The sequence below is a fragment of the Manacus candei genome, unplaced genomic scaffold (genome assembly GCF_025592945.1).
Source record: "Manacus candei isolate 608988 ecotype Guabito, Panama unplaced genomic scaffold, ASM2559294v1 h1tg000043l, whole genome shotgun sequence".
Classification (NCBI taxonomy): Eukaryota; Metazoa; Chordata; class Aves; order Passeriformes; family Pipridae; genus Manacus; species Manacus candei.
Window position 1 is genome coordinate 17,571,368 of NW_026138091.1, and position 22,182 is coordinate 17,593,549.

The window sequence follows — 22,182 nt, forward strand, 5'->3', positions numbered from 1 at the left end:
CTGGAGGGAAACAGCATCACTAGTGCCTTAACATATATTAGGTTTATGCCAGCTTTCATCAAACTGTCCTAGGTTTGAGTTTCAGTAGCATAGCATGTAATCAAAAGCTTGGGGGTCAGACTAAAATACACCATAACTTCAGGTTCTCAAACTGAATAGGGAAGGCTGGAGAAAGCATGTTCCACTGCTCTGAAGGCTATGTTGTTTCAGGTACTTTCCACTGACAAGATTTCTGTGGAAAGACGGATGTTAGTTATGACAGTCATCTTGGCAAAATCCCCCCAGAGGGCAGCTGTGCCCATAGGATGAAGAATGCCTCTTGTCTGTATTTCCAATTTTAAAATGCATCAGCACAAGTTGACATTTAAAGCAAAGGGATAGCCTTAATTGCTATTATACTGTAACACCCATCTGGAAGCTGTACCACAAGGGAATGAATTCTGATGCAAAGTGCTGCCACGTAACTTCAGACTTCAAATCTGCCAGAAATTCCATTGCTCCACGTACTGTGCAAATATCGAGAAAGCTCCCTCCAATCTTACCGCAATGTAATTGCTATTCACTGTTGGAAAGACCATTATATTGGGCATATCTTGGCAGTTAAGAGAAAATATTTGTCCCTCTATTCATAAAAATGTACCAGACTGAGTACAAGATGCAAAGATATAGCAGCCAGCAGAGTAACATTTCAGTTTAATTTCAGTGTTCAATGCTTATCCATTTTCTTACATGATGGTTACAAGTCCTCAGTTTGAAAATTAAAGGTTGGTGCAGCTATAAAAGCTAGATAGAGATAAAATCTCTTCACAAGTTTACAGAAGAGTGTTTTATAGTCAAGACATGTTTTGCTTAAAACTGGCATTTACAGCTTGTGGAGGCAGTGTGTACATTTCGGCAGACAGTAAGTCCTCTATTGAAAGAGTACATTATTTCTTTACAATGTAGTACACTCTTTAAACATGGAGAACTTTTGGGGCAAAAAAACCTTCAAATTCTCACATCTGCTCTCTCAAAAGCCTTATTTAAGCCTGAAGCTCATATTTAACCCCAAAAGTTTCAATGACTTCAATGAAAACCTGTCTAAGCAAGAATTAACAAAAAATTAAGTCCTTCAGTCAGGTAGGTGCTGCAGGATTTGGCTCTCAAATACAGAGGGGGTAAGCAGAAACCAAGATAGGACCTTCCAGACAGACAAGTTTTCCCAGAAGAATTATCTGTTTAAAAAAAAAGGTAGTCACTTGAAATTAGACTGTCAGAGTAATGAACAGAGATAAACACTAGAGCAATTAGGAAACAGCTAGCTAATGGAAATCTTTTTCTTTTGCTGAAAAAAAATGCAGCCTCCTTTTCTGACTCACCGTTATTTCCTGCTCGTAGGTCCAAACACCACAGGCCAGTTCAACACAGAATATTACAAGTAAGCTTCCAAAGTACTGAAGAAAACAGAACGGTCTTAGTTATCTTTATATTCTTTGAAATATAAAAGTTTTCAAATTAAAAAAAACCCTTAACAATATTAAATAACATCTCAAAACATTATTAACATTTCACATGACTGAAGACATGGAAACCGAAATACATTTTTGTAAACAAAATATGAAAGATTCATGTGGTAAACTTTCTGATATTTCTTACTAACATGAAGCATATGAACATTACAATGGACAAATCAATGAATTTCCTTGTTGCCCAAGAGTACAAGGCTATCCTGACACATTATGCTAAAACTGCTGCAAAGAGGACAAATCTTTTTCCCCTCATTCATGTATAAAAGAAATCTCTTTTTTTCAGTTCCATTAAAGAAACATATGTAAATCATGCTAATAGTCAAAAGAGAAAAAAAAATTGACAACACAGAAACAAACATGGTTCTTGAAAACTATGTTTTGATCAAAGTGATCTGGGTATTTGAGGTCAGGTCTAACTGTACAAATATTTATTTAGATTGACTGAAGTACCTTTTCTATTACAAAGTCTAACCCTTGAACTATTTAAAAATAGCGACTACAAGTAAAAATGAAGTAATGACATTTAAGAAAAACCTGTTGCTGTAAGTTAAAAGAGCAGGATTGTCTTCTGTATAGTATCAACAAACCCCTTCTGAACTGCAGGATAAATCTCCATGGACATTAAGGCTGCTTTAACTGGTGTTCTCCATTAAAAGTAGCCCATTTATCTTTCATTTAAAGCAGAAGTATAGTCCCATTCATTGTTGACTCCAAACTTTCTTCCATGTCAATGGACTGAGCTCCTACTTGTTCTCATTACGCAGGACTTAAAAGTTACAGTCTTCATGGATTTTAATTTCATTTGGAAATCAAAGAAACACCATCACAATATAAAATAGAATAGAATAAATATATAATTCCATAGTAGGACACATGCCGAATGGCCTTTATTTAGTAATGTCATTCTGGAATCTATTTAGAATGAATACAAAAGACAAAAAACATGTACTCATAGTAGGTGATTTCTTTTTTCTATTACAGGGTCAATAAGATGTATTATTTACAATAGCATTTAACAGTCATCTACATAGCACCTTTTTCATTCACCCAGTTTGGAACTGAGTAACTCGCAGATACCTTGGCAGCTACTGAACAGTGTCTTGCCTTAATTTCTACTTCCTGATCAAATCTAACTCCCTAAATTAGGTTTGTACGCGCACACAGAAAAAAAGTACATGAAAAAGACTCATGTTAAGTTTCAGGAGAAACCTGTACTCATACGCTCCCCCTACAAAGATCTGTCCAATACACATGGTGTTGAAAAGAGAATTTCTGTTTTACTAGTCTTCACCATATTACATTGCATCTTTATAGTCATTATAGCTGAACAACACATTGCATTTCCTTACAAATCAACACTGTAAGCACACACAGAACTCCAGTACAGGTCTTCAATAACAATATGTTAATCCTCCAAAAGTCCAAAAGAAAAATATGATTCACACCTTGCAAGAACAACGATGCTTTCTCTAAAAAATAAATTCATGAGCTTCTATGCAAAGTAACCACTACCAATGCAGTGCCTGCAAGTTATACAAAGGGTTCTTTAAAAAAAAAAAAAAAACAGCATGGAAAATTACTTTTCTAAGTATTCACTTTGAAAACAGGAAAGAATGCCGCATGCTTTAGCTCTTTCAATTACTATTAAAAAAATGTTTAAGTTTTAAAAAAACATTTAAATGTTCTCCCTTTTTGAGAGGGAGAACAACTAAATGTTTCAATGAAAAGTGAATTTGAGTTCTCAGTTGTCAAAATTTCAGTGGGTTTATGCTCTAATTGAATAACAAGCCCAGGACTGCCTGCTATCCCTGAATTTTATACAAAACTCACTGCTCATCTGGGGGTGTATGTATGGCATTCTCTGCAAAACTCTTAATTTGCAGTTCTTTGTAACATTTAATTAATTCATCAACCTTAATATTTGAAACTTCCTCATTTTTGTCACCATGTAGTTAAGAATGCTTGTGGTAGTAGATGGAGACAGAAGAGCCAAACTGAAGATTTTCTCATTACTGAAAATAGTCGAGAATGTAAAGCTATTTAGCCAGATTCACTCATAAACCACTTCTGGGTCTGCCAGGGACTGAGCACTCCTGACCAGCTACATCTGGACACATCAGAGCAATGCAGAATCAAGTTTTCTGTCCTGAGAAAGCCCATTTCTGTCCATAGGGTAAAAGACAAGAAAAGACACAGTGAAAAGCCCATGCTAGGAACTGAGCGATTGTGGCACACCAAACTCGCACACAGAAGGTTCAGTTTCACCCTGCTATTGAAGGGGAATATTATACCTCTCTCTAAATATAATGGTTTGCAAAACAAATAATTCTTATGTAAGTTTTGAGGGAAGAAAAACCCTCTAACCATTATTTAAATTTATTACACCTAATTTCCATCTTTCAAATCCAGGAATTATTACTGGCTTCAGGGCTTATTCCTTGTCCCCAGCTAAATTCCCACAGAAGCCTGAATGCTAAATGCATCTTCCTGCATTTACACACTTCTGCTTTTTGCCAGGAACAGGGACTTGGTTTTGAAGCAAGGCTAAATATTTCTTCCTATAGGCTGAGTGGCTGCATGTTGTAAAGAATACTAACTCACTGAGGAGCACTATAGTATATCACACTCGAAACTGCACCAGTAGGTCACTGATATTAACCTTCTACAGCACACCTCCCTCAGAGTACTGGCCACTGCTGAGGTATTTTCTACTGTTTCTTTCTTTTTGCTTATTTTGGCAGAGAGACAGTAAGAAGAGGAAAGCACAGAAGGGAGCGCACAGTTTTGCAAAGACATATACAGGCCATCATTAAATTAAAAAAAAAAAATCTACAAGCAATTAATGCACAGTAGTGATCACTTTAAGAACTACCTTTTACATGGCAAATCCTAGAGACTTTTAACATTTGCCTTTTGTGGGCAACTGCTAATCACTGTCAATCTCTCCCTAGTCTGACTATGCAAAGTCATCAGAAAACTGGAGTGGTGCCTTGACCCTGTTACAAACCCATCAGTTTCACTGAAGGATTTCCTCCAGCAAGGCTGTGAAAAACTAAAATGTTGCTTCCTTGAGAGAAGCTGAATGACTGCAATGCTTGTAGAAAACATTCTTTTGAGAGTAATAAATCAAAGTAAAATTATTTGCCAATTTAAAAATAAATAAATAAAGCAGTAGACATTTACTGCTCCTTATTAAGTCACAGACCTGCCTGTGGCCAAGATCCTAAACCTCAGGATCCCTTCAGTTTCAAATACATGTTGCCAATTAGCAGGAGCTGGTTGTCCTGCAACCTCCTCCTTAAGCTCACTCACCACCACAGGTAACAGGGAAAGAAGGGGAGGAGGCTGGGAGGGAGGCAGCAGCTCTGTAAAGCACCTAGCTTTCTTACACGAGCATTTCCTCTTATACCCAGAACCTTGCACAAGCACTTGGATTTGCAGCACTGACAGTCTCCAGAGGCTTAAACAACTCTAAATTTCCAGCACATCAGTCCTGAAAGAGAGGTGAAGGAACTGGAGACTCCGAAGTTCAGGAGAATCTGTTCCTTTCCTGTGCAAGAGAGTAAATATTAAAGAAGTGAGAACAGAAACAAAGTCATTACTGTGAAAACTGCTTCCAGACAGATGTAAAGACAGAGGGGATAAAGGGCCAAGGAAAGATAGTAAAGATATTCCCTGTGTAATCACCAGATGCTGTTCTGCTGGAGTACTCTTCATGTGCTACAGACCAGAGCCAATATCCAAATGCTGAAACCTCTGATGGAGAAACCACACATAACAACAGTACGGAAAGCAACCACAACAATACTACCTACTAGTGCAGAGACACTACAGGGTCATACACGGCTACTGCAACTTGCAACAGTCTCCAGAGAGGTCTTGCTCTCCTGCAAGTCAGACAGCCCCAAGTCCACATCTACAGAGAATTCATATACAAGACAGAAAGGACAGTGGGACAGTGGAACATACTGAATGCAAATCGAATTATGATGAATTTCAACCACAAAAGGAAGGTAACCATCAAGCAAATAAAGGCAGAAAACAACAACAACAAAAAAAAGAAACAAAAAATAGGGACTAGTATTGAATAGGTTTTGTCCTAATTCAAAGAGCTCTCTGTATAAAGGCTATCAGAACCTGATAAAGCACTAGAAAAGTACATGGTATTTTCAAATATGTATTAAAAATCAAAATAATTCAAAACTATTTTTGTAAAGATCTATACGGATTGTCTAAATAGAGTCAGAAATTTTAGTCTGAATAACATTGCTGCACATCACAGTGGTGCCCCATAAGAGGGTACAAGCTCCATATATGCCAGTGCTCCATATAGGGAGCATATATGCTATGGCATATTCCTGAAATGTCTTCTTATCTCTCCATTTAAGGCTAAAAACTTGGTTACAAAATTAATTTATCCTAATTAAGTTATGACAGGTTTTTTTGCTATTCCATTTGTTCTACCAAACTAAACTAATACTCACCACCATCAAATATATTCCAGGAACACATTTCTTTCTTGATCATCTCAACCATTTAGATAAAGACACAAATAAAAATAGCAAAAGCAAGCACAAAATCACTATTACTGAATCTAAGTTATTTTGCACTTGCTTAAAAGGTGTTTATTCCAACAACTCCCATTCTGTTCAGACAGTAATAATGAAAAGTACACACGTGAAGCATCTACCAACATAAGATCTCTCCCTCACAGCTTTCCATGCTGCAGAGTACAGAATTTTTTTTTGTGGCAATTGTGGATAACTTTAGGAAGGATGTAAAGTGTGAAGCATGATGTTTTATGGTTTTTTGCAGAAATGCAATACAAACCTCTTACTGTAGATCTAAAGATTTTGTTTGTTTGTCTTGAATATGCCACATGATTCCTGCAATTAATCACTTAATATAATTTGTCTATGCTTTTCAGGCAAAAGGTAAAAAGAACTGCTAAAAAATAACCTATTTTTGTTACTAACAGGATGGAAAAACCATGACTTCAAAAAACACAGTACATCAAGAGAGTTTGTAAAAATTTTGCTCCTCCTCCCACCCTAGTCCCCCCATTTTAAATGTCCTTCTCCAAGGTATTTCCAAGAACATGGAATTTCTCAGAGATTTCTTTGACTGTAAAAATATTAAATTCAAACTACAAAGGAAGACTTGAGTTAAAACTCTAGTGCCCTGCAGTAGTCTTTGTCAGTGCAACAGCCAGGGCAATGTCAAGAGCCACTGCCCTAGTCAAGCCATCATGATAATCCCACTGGTGCAGATACCCTTCCAAACCCTGGCATAAGCATTATGTCAGAAATGAAGCTAAAACCAGGAGCTCTCAGAAATTTGGTGACTCCAGGTACTTAGTGACCAACAAGTCACTACGGCCCTCTGGTGCCAAGCAGCCCCAGCAAGTAAGGGCAGCTCTACTGCAAAGCTGAGCATACCCAAGTACGTTCCTGAAGTGATGGTTTTTTTCACGTGGATTTTTTTGCTCTGCCGCAGCTGGCTTTCGGAATTTGTTACCAATTACCTATGGAATGCCTCATCAGCATTCAGCTACTATAACCCATAAAACAGGGCTGTTAACCGATGCACAAGGAGAATCAAAGACCTGAACACATCCCTAGTCATACTCCCTTGATCCCGCTCATACCAAACATAGCGTGATCGGGTTTTTTGCAGTTTGGAAGTACGGTTTGGAAGCAAGAATCTATTCAACTCACAGAAACATGAACAGAGACATAGACTCTGCAACAACCCAAACTACATCAAGACTAGAAAGGCAAAGAGTAGTTTAATTAATCTTTTTCCTCCCTCAAACCTTTTGGTTTGTATGTTGCATGATGCTCTTTGGAGATGCAAGCCATCCAGGTATCTGTTTATCCCTCAGAAACTTCAGATGACCATCACCACTGGATCACCAACAGGAACCAGAATCTTTCTGTGCAAAACCTAACAAATTCTTCCTGTTTTGATAACTTAAAAGCTATAGTTCCCTTTATTTTTGTTACAGTTTACAAGATAACAAGGTTATTTTAATGATTAATACAGCTATCCCTTACTAAACGGAGCAAATGCTCATTAAATGGAGTCAGATAAACTGCACAGAAAACTGAAATCCTCTGTTTATCCACTCCAGCAGCGTAAACTTTCCTCCGCCCCCCTCTTCCTTCCCCCCCACCTCCCTCAGCCCTGTCCTGTAGGGATTAACAGTTCATTAGTCATTTTGATTTTCAATTTGGTTTACTTGCTTGACAACACAGAAATTTATGAGGGACACAGTCACAAGTCAACAAGGAAATGGGAGGAAACCATCAACTTGCAACATAAGCTACTGAATGTCATCCAGTTCATGATCATATATCTCTATTTTACATTTGGTTCCCCAGATCACAAAATTTTATCAAAATGTCTTACAGTCTGTGATCTTTGCAAAGTCCAAGTTTTATATACATAGTTACCACTTTTTTGAAAATCTTTAGAGCTAATTTTCATTTTTTTTTTAAAGGCAATGAACATTTTAGATTTTTAAGGTATGAATATAAGTTCTTTTTAATAAGTCCTTGGCTTTTTTAAAAACTAAGCAAAATTATTTATAAATAGTTTGAACTTTGTTCACAGCCTTGATTCTTCTGTGGAATATTTATGACCTGTTTTAAATTTTTACTTTAGTGGTTAATCTTTGCTTATAATAGTAAACAGGTATTACTTTGGAAATAAGCAAATGCATACTTCACACAATTATTAGGATTTATTTGCCAAAGGCTCAATTACCTCACGTCATTGAACTGCCAAGGAGTAAGGATCATTTCAAGGTCATGGTAAAGTACTGAAGAGAACACAGGTAAAGACAGACATTAAACCATATTTCCTCAAGGCTTACAATATTCTCTTTCCTTTTCTTCTTCCCTTATTTCATAGGATTTATATTAAAACTTAGAGTTTCCATTCCACACAGATTTTCAAAACACAGTTTCCTTCATTTCTCTACCCCCTTTATTTTCTCCCAATGAAAATTAAATACTATAAAAATTCTTCTTTAGTCAAGCAAATCCTTTTTGCTTGTAAAATAGACTGACATGGTGCTGACACACGCAATAATTCTGCCTCAGCATGCCCCAAAACACTTAAAACAATCACCACTTTGAGTGAAGAAATGCTTTTGTATCTAAAACCCACACATCCAAGTGTCTCCATGGTTAAACAGTCAAAAGAACAAGATTAAGCAAGAAAAAGATTAATTTACCTGACAGGACATCCACTCCATACTTAGTTTGTGGCAACAAGAATTCAGCTGAACCACAGCATCAAGTCATGCCCCACCAGTAGGACTGGGCTGCATTTCAGACAAGACACAGAGATTTGGCTGAGCTTTCTGGAGCCACTTACTCATTTACTCCTTCCTTGCTCTTAGAGACTTACCCATTCCCTATGCCCTTCAGTACAGGAAAAAAAACCAGGGCAAACAAGGAATGAAAAAAGAGGACCTGAAAAGGACGGAGCTAAAAAAAAGCACTACAGCAGCAGGACTCAGCAGTCCTCAACTTTTCTCAGTCAAGATGCAGCATCTTTCATTCCCATCCTGGCGGGTATCACTCACAGCTCTTTCCTCTCAGTAACCCCAGTCCCTTGAACCTACTGTCCTATCAGTCCCTGTCTTTTCAATAGTTTTCTGGTACGCACATCCATCACTTCACCAACCTTTTATTACTATCTCACCAACCTTTTATTACTATCTCCCTTTCTCTTTTCACCAGGGAGCATCATTCCAGAGCCCTTTTCAGCTCTGGTGCTGTTTCAGTCTCTTCTACTGCTCTTGTTCAAGAACTTGGAAGGAGGAAGCAATATTAACAGTGTAACAAGTGGGAATTTGGGGGGGGGGGGGACGGGACGGGACAGGAACAAGAAAGATCACAGAATCTGGAGAGCTAGAAGGGACCCACAAGGATCATCAAGTCCAACTCTTGGCCCTGCACAGGACCATCCCCAAGAGTCATACTACGTGCCTGAGAGTATCATCCAAACACTTCTTGAACTCTGCCAGGCTCGGTGTCCCAACACAACTTCAGGCCATTCCCTCGGGTCCTGTCACTGGTCAACATAGAAAAGAGATCAGTGCCTGCCCCTCACAAGGAAGTCGTAGACTGCAATGAGGTCTCCCCTCAGTCTTCTCTTCTCCAGGATGAACAGACCAAGTGACCTCGACCACTCATCATATGGCTTCCCCTTAAGGCCCTTCACCATCTTTGTTGCCCTCCTTTGGATGCTCCCCAATAGCTTAATATCTTTCCTATACTGCAGTGACCAAAACTGCACACAATATTCAAGGTCACCAGTGCGGAGCAGAGCGGGACAATCCCCTCCCTCAACCAGCTGGTGATGCTTTGCCTGTCCCCCCAGGACACGGTTGGCCCCCCTGGCTGCCAGGGCACTGTTGACTCATATTCAGCTTGTCGTTGACCAGGACCCCCAGGTCCCTTTCCATGGCACTGCTTTCCAGCATCTCATTCCCCAGTCTGTACATACACCCAGGATTGCCCCATCCTAGGTGCAGAATCTGATACTTCTCCCTGTTGAACTTCATACGGTTGATGATTGCCCAGCCCTCTTAATTTGTCGAGGTCTCTCTGCAGGGCTGTCCTGCCTTCAAAGGACTCAACGACTCCTCCCAGTTTTGTGTCATCTGCAAACTTGCTCAGTATCCCTTCCAGTCTTGCATCCAAGTCATTTATGAAGATGTTGAAGAGCACAGGGACTAAGATGGAGCCCTGTGGAACCCCACTAGTGACAGGTCACCAGTCTGATGTTACCCCATTCACTATTACCCTCTATTTGCTCTACCCATGAGCCAATTGCTCACCCACCACATGATGTGTTTATCCAACTGTGTGCTGGACAGTTTCTCCAGATGATACTGTGAGAGACAGTATTGAAAGTTTTACTGAAATCCAAAAAGACTACATCAACTGGCTTCCCTTGATCAAATAGGTGGGTTACTTTGTCATAAAAGGAAATCAGGATTTATTTGGACTGATAAGTAGGACTTCTCTCTCACGAAGCTGTGCTGGCTGTGAATAGTGACTGCATTGTCTTTCAGATGTTTTTCAATAATTACCAGAATAATCTTCTCCATAACTTTAACAGGCACAGAAGCGGGATTGACAGGCCTGTAGTTTTCAGAGTCCTCCTTCTTGCCCTTCTTGAAAACTGGGACAACGTTCGCCAGCTTCCAGTCAGGTGGGACCTCTCCAGATTACCAAGACCATTCAAAAAAATCATCGAGAGAGGCTGTGCAATGACATCAGTCAGCTCTCTGGATGAGTCCCACCAAGCCCCACAGATGTGTACAGATCCAGCTGAAGATAAGAGTAACAAGGCATGCTCCAAAAGTTTTGGGTCATGAGGCCAAACACAGTGACACCTAGTCAAACCAACACTCAGAATATAACTCTCCAAGAACAGACAAAGTAGCCAGCTCCATCAGGTGAGCCTAAAAGTACAGCATGCAGTGAAAAGTGTGGCACAGAAGTCCAGGCAGCACGTTTCATGCTGAAAACATACTGGAACCATAAAATGACTGCTGCCATTAGAAAGAGCACTGAGCCTCTTTCTAAAAGGATGAGTAAGTGGCTCTTTACTATCACAGAAATCCACAAAATCAAAAAATTGATGGCCTCCTAACAGCACTATCCAACCTTGCTGTCCTAACTCAATGGCATTTCCCTGAATTGCCTTCAAGGGAAATGACAGTTCTTGCTACTTCAAGCTGCTGGATAACTGCACCAAATAGTGCTGCGCTGCTTCTGCTCTGGCTCAGTGCGGTCAAGTGTTCAAGACAGCTGCTAAGTGCCTGGGTGAAAGAAGCAGATCATCGCCACAAGCACAGCAAACATTTGGATTTAAGCCAAGTACTTGCAAGAAGACTTGGACACTCCCACCAGCTCAATTCCTGTCATGCTCTCCCACTCCAACACTCCCCCACGCTGCTCAGATATGCAGCTACTCTTGCTTGCTGTTTGTTCAGCAGGCAGCACCTTTCATCCCCACACACCTCCCAATAACCCATACGGCCAGGCAATTTGTGTCTTTCCTCTGTAAGCTCCCTCCTAGATAAAGAAATGAGGCACTATTTCAAAGCACTTGCCTTAGAAAAAGTATTTTAAGGACATACACAGTACAGATTTATTTACACTGGAGAAGGCAAGGTCAACCAAATGCACCTCATGCTTGCTTACACAGGCAGACAGAGGACCCCAGGACCAATGTACTCCACTCCACAGTGCTGGGAGCCCTGCAGAATGCACCTGTTCCTGCAAAGCCTGGCTTAGCATTCTGGTCACACTGTGGCATCACCAAAATCCATTTCAAATTCTAACAACTTGCTTGAACCTTAAAACTTCTGACCTAAACAGGAAAGAAGCTTACCCTCTATCACATTTCAAGGGAAAAATATGTCTAATAATGGTTAGTACAGGCACCTTCTCAGGCAGTTTACCTTTGAAAATTAGAAATATGGAAAGAACAAAAATACTCTATTTTCTTGAGAAGATCGCTTGTATTTGAAACTACTGGGTATAATAAAAATTGACACACTTTAAGTCTCTTTTCTCTTACCAGTGGAACATTAAACAAGCAGCCCTTCAGAATGCAAGTTAAATGTTCAGCCCCTTAAGTTACCCACTGACTATCTGACCTTGAGTTTTAGCACAGTACTGGCTTCTCATCAAACCTGAACTACAGTATTATAAACACATTTAAACCAGTCTCTCAAATAAGGCAGGACAACCTGTCTTGTGAACCTGTGTCTCCCTCCCACTCACACCACATTAGTAAATTAGCTGTTGATAAAAGGTATTAAATATGAAAATGAACTCAGTCTCTGTCCTGCTTAATTTGAAACTGCATGGGTTTACACCAAGTATGTTTGTCAGTTATTTCTTCCCTTTGAATGCTTGGTGGCTAAATAATGAAGAAATACTTCCGGCTGGTAAATAACAATTCCTGTGCCAAATGTTAGTACAAGGTATTGGAGCAGCTGTGACTGTGGTAAAGAGTCTACAGGGATCAGAACAAATATCCTTTATTAATACAGAGCAAATAACCTATACTATGTATTACTGCAGAAATACATGCTGCCACATAAAAAGAACCACAACAAAATTAATTATCACTAAACTCTCATACTAATTCATGACAACCATAGTCATAAGTATTGCAGAATAGTTGGTGCTGTGTTACTGCAGAACAGTTAACATTTCACACAGAGTAAGAATGCCTTCTAGGAAGACATTAAGAGTTATTGGTATCTTGCAACATAGCAGATGTCCAAATTTAATAGACCCGCTCACCTCTGCATCCACATGGACTGAAATGGGTATATGGGTGTAGAATAATTTGCCCCAAGTGGTGACCCAGTCAGTAGTAAGTATCTTGTCACCCTTTAGATAGAAGTTACAGAAACTACTAGTTCAATGATGGTTTGGCTGTGTTTCAACTTCATAGACAACTCAGTCTGCCAAGGTCCAATTTATACCCAGGTTCTGCCATGACAAAATTAATAAGCTATTTGACCACATACCAACAGGGTCTAAATAAGTTTAGCTCTGAGGAATATTTATTACTTTATGATTAAAAACTTTATGATAAAAATCAGTAACAGGATTTGTCCTATTGACCATCAAATATTTCTAACAGTTTTTCCCTCTGTGAAAACATGTACACAAATTTGAATCCTGTGTTGTTTAAATGCTGCAATTACAGACAAGTCATAGTTACAAATACCAGAATTTCCAATGAAAACTCCAGTCAGGAAGTATTTTCTAGTGGGATTTTCATGAGGTTCTTCTTGTCAAGAAACAGAGTTTACTCCTGTTATTTTAATAAAACAAGAACTTAAAAAAAAAAAAACAACACACATCCTTAAGGTTAATATTCCTAAAGAATATATGCACTTTTTAGGTTTTTTGTTTTTTGTTGTTTTTTTTTTTTTTTAAGTTAGGCAATGTGCAGAGACATGAGAGACATGAAAAACAATCCAAAAGGGACAGAGCCTGAGAACAAAAGAGGTAAAATATTATTCTGGATTTGAAAAAAAACCAATCCTGTTGATAGAACTGTAGTAAGCACCATAAAACCTGGGTTCTGGTTTCCCACCCCTGGACTTTCTATACATTGAAGTCAGTGACTTGGAAGAGTTCAGATTTTCCACTTTGGGCTGGCATCGCATCCACTTTTACATGAGGATGTTGGTCAATCACAAAAAAATTATAGACTGTTAAGGGACACAAGGGCTCTTCAGATGAACTACCCTTCAGGACTACATATTCCTGAAGTAATTAAAATTAAATGATCATACCTTTAAAATGCTGGTTCTACAAACAATCCGTAAGAGTGAGCTGTTACATTTTCTTACTATCAAGCTAAGCAAACATTAGTTCAACTTATATTTATGCCCCATGTGAAGAAGGGAAGGTTTCGGGCATTTAATTGAAAGACAAAATTTCAAAAATAAATTAAAATAATTATGTATTCAGATGTATTAAAAATACATAACACCATAATATATGTATCTATTGCCCTTATGCTTTATAAGGTTTTCCAAAATCCAATTCAATTAACAACATCAGCACTAGCAATTAGCATGCTGCCAGGAATGTCAGAACTTGTATCTAAATATCTCTGCATGCCATCATCACAGCTGTTCATGTACTTCAAAAAGAAGTTTAAAAGCATGATTGTAAGAGGTTGTTAATGTTTTACATGAAGGTTCTTTTCTTTTAGTTCATCTGGTTGAACAAAAGCTCATTTTATTGATCCATCACTTTTCTGATTAGTCTGATGAATGAAGCATTGACTTATGTCTGCATACTTCTGTATGCTATAACACAACTGCATTCATTTAACAACTAATCAAAGACAGTGACATACTTAGGAAGATATCATTTAGTTTTGCTTATCAGTTTGCTTAGCAAGAGCAAATCTCAAGCTCCTGAAAATAAAATATTGCAACACAAAATGATAAAAATGTCTTGTTTTGATTTAGTATCACTTGACTGCCTAAACACACTTCAATTAATTTATTTCCAGATGGCACTAAAAGCTATAAATGATTTCTTCTTTTCCCTTGCAGCATGAATAAACAGAAGGTCAAAACCAGTTTTAACTTCATTTATTCTTGAATTAGTTAGGTAGGTTTTTTTCAAAGCTTATAACAAAACCATTTTTTTTACCCAAGATGTTGTATTGGTATATATCATATAGTTGGTTTTGCCTTTTAATTAATTTTAATATTAAAAACTATCACCCCTATAAAATAAAAGACACATTATGAAAGTAATCTTATAACCTTGCCTAAGGTTTAATAAGTGTACCATATTTTAATACTTTCACTATTTAGATGAAACAAAAATATGTACAGAGCCCTTTTAAGTACGTAAGAAAGACTACTGGAGAAATAATTATATGGTATGAAGTTACATTAATCCATTATTATTATGCACCTGCCTGTAACTATGTAATTGTTTTAGAATTTGTTCCCATTGATCTAGAAATAAACAATGCATGACTATTCTGTTACTATAACATATTCAGATTTAAATGAGAGTTTTTCCCAGCTATATAGTTTTGAAACAATAATCTTCATATTGTATACAACCTTAACAAATACCCAAAAGCAGAAACAGCATTTGCCCTCTTGCAATTGAGGAACACTTCTGCTGCAGACATTCAGTGGAAATGTAAAATAAAGCCTAATCCAACCCTCTCAAATTAAAAAAAAAAAGACATTTTAATATAAAATGCAAAAACCCCAGTACAGTTTTACAACTGTTTTATCTGCCCTTGGAATATTTCCTATTAGATAAAAGCAAAAGTTGCATAAATTTCAGCCAACTTCTCACAGGGTTTTGTGGCCATTTTGTTCAAAATGCATGAGGTCTAGGTATCACATACTTAAGCCTGCACAGATCCACAAGAAAAATTCAACTGTATGCACTTTGCTAGAACCCAACACACACTGTAGAACCCCAACTCTACTTGTATAAGACCCTGGATATTTTCAAGAACTGAAGGATTTTACCTGTCCACTTTCTTCTACTGCAACTATGGTAGTTAAGTCTGATACACTGCTTTCACATCCAGTGTTCCCACTCTCTTGGGCTTACGGACTGCTTCGAATTCTGCTTACCTTCATGTTAAAAGACAAAGCCCAATTCTGCAAAGAGCTACCAGCTACATTTCTAAGAAGCATAAAATTACATGGCCCTCCTTAATCTCAGTATTGCCAACAGTTTAAAAATTTTAATTCTAAGCCTGTAAAATTTGTGCACACTTGATGGGCTTTTGGTTGGGTTTTTTTGGTTTGTTTTTTTGTTGACTGGTTCTTTTATTGTCCTCAAATTCACTGACTTCCAGATGGAGAAAATGGTGTTTGGCTCCCTTGACAGTCAAAGTCTCATCACAGTTAAACTGTACATAGAGCCTTGTGCGGGAGAGACTATTGCTTTTCAGCTGCTGTCAGCTCAGTTATGTAGTCTCCAATTGAAGGAAAAAGCTGAGTACCTGGAATTTATTTTTAAACTTGCTCACAACCAAATGCAAGTGCATAATTCCACATCCACATAAGAGAAGGTAAAGCTTCTGAACACAGTCAGAATTAACTTTTATCAGCTACAAATGCTGTTACTTTACACACATAATCAACTGTGGTAATAAAGCAAAGTATAGGTTAGATAGCTATGAGTTAAAACAGTAGCACAAGGGTTTATTTCAGAGTTCTCTGACTCAAGTTCCTATAATTACTAGTATTTAAGAGTTTGAGTTATTTTTCCCTTCAGCAACTTCTCTACTAAATGAAGTGAATTTTTGCAACTGAGACACTGCTTGTCTTTCAGTCATAGCATAATGCAGTCTAGGCAATAAATTCTTTCCTACTGTGTGCAGTAGGAAAGTAATTGTACAATTACAATTCCTCACCGATACCATAACTCAATATGGTAATAAAAAATAATCAGTATTTATCTAATGCCTGTGGATTAAAACCTTTCTTACACTCTTGAAATGAAGTAGAAGTTAGCTGGTTTTAGAAGTTACGAAACATACCCAGACAAGGAGCAACAGATTTCTTTTCACTGTTCCACAGTACCCCAGCATTCCAACTATGATGAGGAAACAGCAGACTGCAATCATAACCGGGTGGACCACAGGAAAGTAAGTCAAAATGACAGCTTCCTCCACCCTAAAACCAATCAGAACCATAATCAAAAAAAAGCACAATCACACAAAAATTATACAGAAGAAAAACATACTATAGCCATTAAAAAGTAGCAGATGTGTTCTTTCCAGCACCTTACACATTTCACAGCAATCTCTTCTACATGGTTTTAAAGTCAAATGCTGCATTCAGGTACCAGAAAGTAATGCATTGTCCAAAATCTCTCTAGAGCAAAGGCAGTCTTCCTGCCCTGCACTTGCACAGTAAGCAGCACAATGAGGCCCTGTTTCATCACTAGGGCTCATAAGCACTGCTGTAATAAAGCTAACAGAATTCCTAAATCTCTGGACTGAATAAAGTATTCAAAACTAAACAGTAATATGATATGGTTACATGCTGTCAAAGGGCCAAAAATTGATCCCTGTCAGAAGAGAAAGGCACAGGACTGAATTTCTACTTTTCTCCCTTTTCTAATTTCAAGTGATGCCAGAAATGGTGGCAAAAATACACTTTTCAACAAAAAAATAGCTTAATTGAAGGCTTCTTAGCTCTACAAATCCTAATTAGGAAACTTGCCATGCAGAATAACAACATATACCCCCAATCAGTCATCCTCACAGATTAAGAGATTTTTAACTAAAGCTTTACCTTGTTTCTGCAGTTAAAGTGAGAACATTATTCAGGTAGTCTCTCATCCAAGCAGAAACACCTAATACGCTGATGGACATCAACTAAAAAGAAAAGATTAAGTTATTTGTCATGCATTTAAAACAAACTGCAAGCTCGTTCATAATTTAAGTAGAGATCAGTCATCACTAACATCTTTCATGCATCGATTTATCTGAACAGCATCTTGCCCCCAAAACTGTACTGCTACATGCTTAGAGCTGGTTTGTTACTTAAGTATTAGGGAGACAGTGACAATAATATTCTCTTCAGTATGCAAAATTAATGTCTGGAATACCTTCTCTTTCACCCAGTGATGTCCTGCTGGCTCCTGTCCCACCACTGCATTACCTACCACAGAAACAACAGGGATGGTTTATGCTGCTAAAATCTGTGACTCTTTCAGGGCTCACAAGTGATACCCATCTGCATGAAACCATGAAGCCATGCTCAGGTACATAGCTAGCAAAGAAAAATCGGAAGCCCTATACAGGATACAACAGTATTGACAAATCTCTCCTGTGTATCAATGTATCTTGGGGATAAATGTAGAAGAATCTGATTCTCTCACTCATTCAGACTGAGTCACACCATGAATGCTATGTCTCAGTTTCCTGAACCATAAAATAACAATAATACTCACTATGCTTCAATTATAAACACCACACCATCAAAGCATTTGGGGGGTACCTGACCTGTCAGGCACTTCAGAGGCATAAAGCCACTACACTCTTTCCAAGACTGCTCCCACAGCATGTAAATCCCCAAGACTGAACCCATCTAGAATTGCCACCACCTCAGCAGACACAGATTTCTGTCATGTCATAACATTGTACAATTCAGCACACCTGTGGCTCTGGTCACTGATTTCCTGAGAAGTCAAACCTGAACATGTTCAGAACCTGCCATGCTGTGACAGCACCAGCTCTGATGATGCTGTAGCAGAGGTACTGCTAGAGGACAAGGCACTCTTCACTCAATCTCACATGGGCACCTAAACCTGAACTACAGCTCAGGGCCTGAATCTAAAAGACATAGGACCTGAGAAGCATAGTCTAGCTGACAGAGGGAGACCTAAGCATGCTGATTCTTCTGAATACTACTGTGTTTGTGCATTGTATAGGGGTATGACAGGACACCTCAGCATTATACTTACAGTTTCTTAAATTAGTTAGAAGTGCTAATCTCGTCTGTTGCCTTCAACATCTACCTTCCCACATGCCCTCATATTTCCCTGAAGTTATTATGAAGAATAAGTTAACTGGCTCAAGCCTAACACAGGAAAAGTCACTCTGTGTCCTTAGCAGCTCCTGTGCCCGCAGCATGCCCACAGCAAGCTATTTCTGCCTTCAAAATTTCACAAGAAGTCCCAGTAGCTAGCCCACAGCTTCTTCCCGCTTCTCAGATCTGATGCACAAAGTACGGGCACTGCCTTGGTTCTGGGTGCTGCCAGCAAGAGCCCTGGGTGCTTGGCATGCTGCAAGCATAGTCCAGAAAGCTAATGTGTGATACAAGTCTACTGTGTTCACCCATCTTCTTTATGCTCTGTGGGGTCTGTTTGGGCTGGTGGAACAGTAAAGAACATTTTCTCTTGTGTTATTTGCAAGAAGTTGCAGGAACAAGGAAAAGATGATGACTGGAATCTTGTCCTAGATAAATTCAACAACTAGCTATCTCCTTGGAAGAAAGCATCAGGCAAACATACGACACAAGCAGTTAAAAACATGAGAGATGAAGACTACACGCAGACAGCCAACCTTCTTATGGTCAAAAAGCAACACAAAACATTTTTAACCCTCCACATCTCACTGCAAGGCCTGCTGATACACACAGAAAAGCATCAGCCGACACTTCCACTCTGTGATAAAATACTTAGGATAAATTTAGTTACTTCACTTTATAACCACCTTCAGCATACAGCACAGGAATTACACTAACACCAGCAGCACAACTCAGCCCAGGCACTCAGTAGGCAGGAAAACTAACAACCTCCCGAAAAATTTGGTGTGCATCCAACCTACCAGCAAAGAACAGCAGGCACATCACTGCAATTCACTGCCATGTGATTTTCAAAGAGTCCTGGGCAGGGGGGCAAGATCCTGGTTACAGTTCTTTTTGGTTCATTTGAAGGATGGCAAAAAGGTGGCCCCAAAAATCTGGCAGCCCCTACTTCAGCCATTGTTTGGTAACTAACTCATAGGTAAAATACAGTTAGAAATCTGTATCAAGCAATCATATGAAAGAACACAAGTTTATGACAAATAAACTACTAAGATAATTCTCACATTAGCAGTTACATCATTTCACCAAAAAGTTTTCATTCAAGCTCCTCTGATGACAGCCAGTCTGCTGTGCTGTAAGCATAATGTGATAGTATGCAGTAAAACATGTTTTATTTGTTGCAGCTGGCTGCACAAGTCACTGCGGGTTTAATTCTGAACTGTCACAGTATGTTATATAGCCATCAACATGACACTGAAGAGTTTACAAAACTGCCTGCTGTCACACTCTATTTTAAACATATTTTCACACTGATTAAACAAAGGTAATAAATTATATTTTTATATATGAGCAGTATGCACACAATAATATATTAAATTTTAAAATTTATTGCTAACATGAAGTTTTTAAAGCTACTAGGGTTTTCTCACACAATTTAATTACAATATCCAACAATAGACTCAAAAACTATTAGGAGCAATTGTTTCCAAGCACAGTTTGATTGTCCTTGGAACTCTCTTCCATAATTTATGCGTCAAAAGGAAATTATAAAATCATCTGTTATTCATTAAGTGTATATTTTAAGCCATTATTGTGAAAGTCCTACTTACAATGTCTTTCAGGCCATACCTAAACTGGAAAATAAATCTGCATTTTCAATTAATAAATGAACATGGATTTCTGTCTTTAAGGGAGCAAGACCAATGGCTGTTGCTGTTAGCACACCCGCGTTCATCCTTTTGTCATTTTTTTCATTCAAATATTCTAACACCCTCCTTTTTGACAATGCAGGTTGCTGTGCTCAGACTTTAGAAGGTTTTTTTTTTTTAATTATTAAATTGGAGGAAAGATTAAAAGTATCTTCCATACTAAAAATCACACACCATTCTTTTTATTCTAACAGATGGGATATACAACTTCAGGCCACGCTCTGGTACCCATAACAAAATGCTGACTAGCAGCACTACAGAGCAACTTGCTTTGCATGAAAAGGTTTCCAGCTCCAAGGAAATTACTTCCAAGATATGACAACATTAATCAGAATATATCCTTTTATTTCAGTTAAAAAAAAAAAACTGAGAAAATTTTCCAGTTAAAATTGATTTGGGTAACCTGAGCCTGTGACTTACCAAAGGGGAGGGGGGGATAAATCACTACAAGGTCATGAACAGAGCATGTTGCAATGCTTTCACAGGATTTTCACAATTAGGTTCAATATTCAGATCACTGAACAAACACAGATAACTCAGATCCCTGGATAAACAGAGAACTACATTTTTTTGGGACAGAGGATAAGGGCAGAGGAGGGTGGGACAAGAGGTCTTGTTTTTCTGTATTACCTGGCAAAACCATTTAAATGTTTAGAGAATAAATAGCATACAAAAAAGGAAAATCCCCAACTCCTTATTAATGCACTATTTATTCTACGGACATGCCAACATTTAGTTTTACCTAAGCTTCCTACAAGGTTATGCCTTGGTCCCCTCCCACTTGCAAACAGCTGAAGCACATTCATATTTGCACTTTGAATCCAGTTTGCTTGCACAGCTGCAACAGTAAGTTAACAACCTGCTCCACTTTTGGCAAGGCCTGGAACTTGCAGACTTTGCAGTAAGGCAACTGCTGGAGCACCAACAGGCTGGTGATGGGTCACCCTCCTGGGGCACAAGAGCAAGTTTTCCAGTAGCTAGCTGTTCAAGGCTCCTAGAGCAAGCACAGCAGAAAGAAAGTAAGAGCCCAAACATGCAAACAGGTTGAGGTACAGTTCTATTGTGTGTCAGACCCACAACAACTTCTGAGCTGTGTACTATAAGGGTGCATTAAAAGCAAAGTGGAAAAAAGAAGTGCATGCATGTTTTCATCCATCCTCTCTGTGACCACCCAAGCACTGCACTTCTTGTTAGGACGTAACTTGTGCCACTCTTCTCTCTAGAGTAAGCATCTCACAGTCAAGCGATCTCTTGCCTTTGGGGAGGCAGAGGTATGTGCTGCTCATCAAGGGCAATTCACAGCAATGCTCAGAGGTCAAGTGTCCCAATCATATCACAAGCCACACATCACCATCAAGCTGATATGCCTTCCCATATACACAATATACTCTTAATTTTGTTTCTGTAAGAGCTTGCTTTTATTCACGGACAGTAGTTAATCTCCCAGATGCAGGCAAATTACTTTAAAACCCAGCATACATATATATATATAAAAAAAATGGAAAAGGGAAAAAAATTGTGTATTTCCTATGATCCACATGACTACACATCACATTGTCGTGGGTTTATCAATTAAGTTTTCTGTTTTACACGTCAATACACACGAGTACACAAAGATGACTAAAATGAACCTGCATTTTTAAATAAATCACACATTCCCTGTCCCCTATGGGACAGTTTAATTTTGTGCATTTTTATAGGAATGTGGGAAATAGCTACATGATATTTAAAACTTCATTCCTGTGAGCTTTGCCTAGTGTCTACCACAGACTCTTGAGATGACAGAGAATCTTCATGGTACAGATGCAGTGCCCAGAGATTCATGAATAATTCAGTAGCTAACTTCAACAGAAAAACATGTGAATTTAAAGGA

At 38.5% G+C, this 22,182-nt stretch overlaps 1 protein-coding gene and 1 long non-coding RNA gene across 12 annotated transcripts in view; both read right to left on the reverse strand.

The window, feature by feature from the left end:
- Positions 1-22,182, reverse strand: part of LOC127474598 (uncharacterized) — a 702,069-nt gene that overhangs the window by 600,210 nt on the left and 79,677 nt on the right. The gene's annotated exons all lie outside the window — the stretch shown is intronic.
- TSPAN12 (tetraspanin 12) overlaps positions 1-22,182 on the reverse strand; it is a 52,603-nt gene that overhangs the window by 14,740 nt on the left and 15,681 nt on the right. For 10 of the 11 annotated variants that reach the window (XM_051795512.1, XM_051795515.1, XM_051795510.1 and 7 more), the window contains 3 exons: positions 17,362-17,444; positions 16,602-16,737; positions 1,359-1,433 (listed from right to left, as the gene is read on the reverse strand). In XM_051795512.1, the coding sequence (XP_051651472.1) occupies positions 1,359-1,433; positions 16,602-16,737; positions 17,362-17,444 (294 nt within the window). The remainder of the gene's footprint in view (positions 1-1,358; positions 1,434-16,601; positions 16,738-17,361; positions 17,445-22,182) is intronic. The other variant, XM_051795511.1, reaches the window with a different exon arrangement.